This window comes from Ailuropoda melanoleuca, unplaced genomic scaffold, assembly GCF_002007445.2.
Source record: "Ailuropoda melanoleuca isolate Jingjing unplaced genomic scaffold, ASM200744v2 unplaced-scaffold34247, whole genome shotgun sequence".
In the NCBI taxonomy this organism is placed as follows: Eukaryota; Metazoa; Chordata; class Mammalia; order Carnivora; family Ursidae; genus Ailuropoda; species Ailuropoda melanoleuca.
In genome coordinates, this window is record NW_023205223.1 from 1 (window position 1) to 512 (window position 512).

The window sequence follows — 512 nt, forward strand, 5'->3', positions numbered from 1 at the left end:
AAAGCTTTGTTATCAATAGATTTGTCCAAGTTTTTGATGAAAATATTGCCGACTCCACTTTTACGGAGCGATGGATCACGTTGGGACCACATAATACGCACTGGCTTGCCTTTAATGACATCAAAGTTCATGGTATCCAAAGCACGCTCCGCATCGGCCGGCTGCTGGAAGTTGACGTAAGCGTAACCCAGGGAGCGGCGAGTGATCATGTCCCTGCAGACGCGAATGGAGAGGATGGGTCCGGCCGGACTGAACTTCTCGTACAGCATTGCCTCCGTCACGTCCGGGTGCAGGTCCCCCACATACAGCGAGGCCATCGGGTAGCTGGGGGCGCTCGGGTTCATCCTGCACAGCGAGGGCAGCACGAGGCGCTCAACTTTCTCGGTTCAGAGGAATCGCACACTACGTCCGTTGGGCTTAAAATTCAAACGCGGCGGATCGGTTCGTGCGGTGTTTCACGGCTCCTGCACTCGCTGCTGTAGTCCTGGAGGATCGGATTCTTCGCTTCACCG

At 55.3% G+C, this 512-nt stretch overlaps 1 protein-coding gene across 1 annotated transcript; it reads right to left on the reverse strand.

Moving 5' to 3' along the window:
* Nucleotides 1–5: 5 nt before the first annotated feature.
* Nucleotides 6–344, reverse strand: LOC117798771 (polyadenylate-binding protein 1-B-like; the record flags this gene model as incomplete). The annotated part of the gene is made up of 1 exon (XM_034651235.1): nt 6–344. A coding segment is annotated over exon 1 (339 nt), but the record flags the coding sequence as incomplete, so codon positions are not given.
* Nucleotides 345–512: the final 168 nt, after the last annotated feature.